Source organism: Monoraphidium neglectum, assembly GCF_000611645.1.
Source record: "Monoraphidium neglectum strain SAG 48.87 unplaced genomic scaffold scaffold04422, whole genome shotgun sequence".
Classification (NCBI taxonomy): domain Eukaryota; kingdom Viridiplantae; phylum Chlorophyta; class Chlorophyceae; order Sphaeropleales; family Selenastraceae; genus Monoraphidium; species Monoraphidium neglectum.
Window position 1 is genome coordinate 3,320 of NW_014009207.1, and position 1,743 is coordinate 5,062.

General features: G+C 66.6%; 1 protein-coding gene across 1 annotated transcript; it reads left to right on the plus strand.

Moving 5' to 3' along the window:
• Positions 1–262: 262 nt before the first annotated feature.
• On the plus strand, positions 263–1,610 carry MNEG_14350 (hypothetical protein; the record flags this gene model as incomplete). The annotated part of the gene is made up of 3 exons (XM_014037179.1): positions 263–528; positions 781–1,484; positions 1,522–1,610. The coding sequence occupies 3 exons, from the start codon at positions 263–265 to the stop codon at positions 1,608–1,610; spliced, it is 1,059 nt and encodes a 352-aa protein (XP_013892633.1).
• Positions 1,611–1,743: the final 133 nt, after the last annotated feature.

Below are 1,743 nucleotides of genomic sequence, written 5' to 3' on the forward strand. Positions count from 1 at the left end.
GCACACACACACACACACACACACACACACACACACACACACACACACACACACACACACACACACACACACACACACACACACGCACACACACGCATAAAAACACACACACACACATAAACACACACATACACACATACACACACACACACACATTCACTCAGTTACAAACATGCACACACGCACAAACAAGCACAGACATAATAACACATCTATATTGTGCCCCCACACCACTCAGGTGGCCTACTTGAACTCGTACACCATGGAGGACTGCAAGAACCTCTTTGGGCCCTATGGCGACCTGCTGTTCATGGGAGACGTCCTGCCAGAGCCGCTGCGCACCCTGTGGCGCCTGCTGCGCACTGCCGCGCGGCACTACATCTTCATCGGCAATCCCGAGGAGACGTTCACAACCCGCGCCCGCCAGGACGCCCGCAGGGCGCTGCGCCAGTTTGCCATCATGATCGAGCGCGACGACCGCCTTCCCCGCAGCTTGCTGTCCTACACACTGCACATGATGCTCTGCAGGTGGGCGGTCTGGTGCGCCCTGCTACTGGCTTTAGCACGCGGGCATGGATGGATGGGTGTGGCAACCCAACAACGGTGACACCTGCATGCCAGGAGCTTGCCCCCAAGCACACGGTTCCAGTCAAACCGCTCTCCGCAGCCTGCAGCACAGATATTCAGACACCCTTTTGAATTGGCATCACCTTGCTGACGTCACGGCGTCCGCCACAAACACTGCTGATGCTGCACCCACTCCTCTGAAACGCACGACAGGCTTTATGATCAGGAGGATGCGCGCGGGATGGTGGGCCTGGACGGCGAGTGGTGGATTGAGCGCGGCGTGGCGCTGTTCAAGGACCTGATTGCTGGGCGCCAAATCGTCAGGGGGGTCGAGAAGGTGGCAGCCCACAGCCTCCTGCTGCGAGACGCGCTTGCCGAACAGCTGCTGCAGCACCCAGAGCTCGCCGCGTGCCAACAGCCAGCACAGGCGGTGGCGACGGCTGAGGCAGCCGCGTCCGCCAGCGGCCGCACGGCGGGGGCCGCAGCCGCCGCCAGCTCGGCTGCTGCGGGCAGCGGCATCCGCGGGCGGCGCGCGAGGCGCAGCGCCGCCCCCGACAGCTTCGCGCCCGGCAGGGGCGGCTGCCGCATGCTGGACGCTGGCCACCAGGTGCGCCGCGAGGCGCAGCGCGATGAGGCCCGCAGCGTGCTGACGACGTTCTTCACGGCCATGGCGGGGTCTGACGTGGACGGCTGGACGCTGCCAGCCGCCATCGAGGCTGTGAACAGTGGGCGCCTGCGGGTGTTCAAGCGCGCTCACATGCCGCACGACGGCGGTGACGTCACCTCTAGCGAGTACCGCCGCAGCCGCTCGCGTGTGTCATGCTTTGTGCGGCAGACATGGGAGGACTCGGGCTCGTTGCCGTACATCTGCGATGTCGTGCGGCTGGTGCTCCTGGAGCCGCCAACGGCCACAGCAGGTGCAGCCGCGCCCAACCCGCTGACAAGCACACACAGCGGCGCCGCAGTGGCCGCAGTGGCTGCAGCGGCGGCGGGCAGAAGCCGGGAGCTCAGCGGCAGCAACGGCGGCAGCGGCGGCGGCATAAACAGCGGCCGGGGCGGCGGCGGCGCGGGCGCGGGCGCGGGCGCGGGCGCGGGCGCAGGCATGGGCGGTGGCGGCGTCGGCGGCGGTGGCGGCAGGGGCGGGGGCGGCGGCGTCAACAGCGGCCGGGGCGGCGG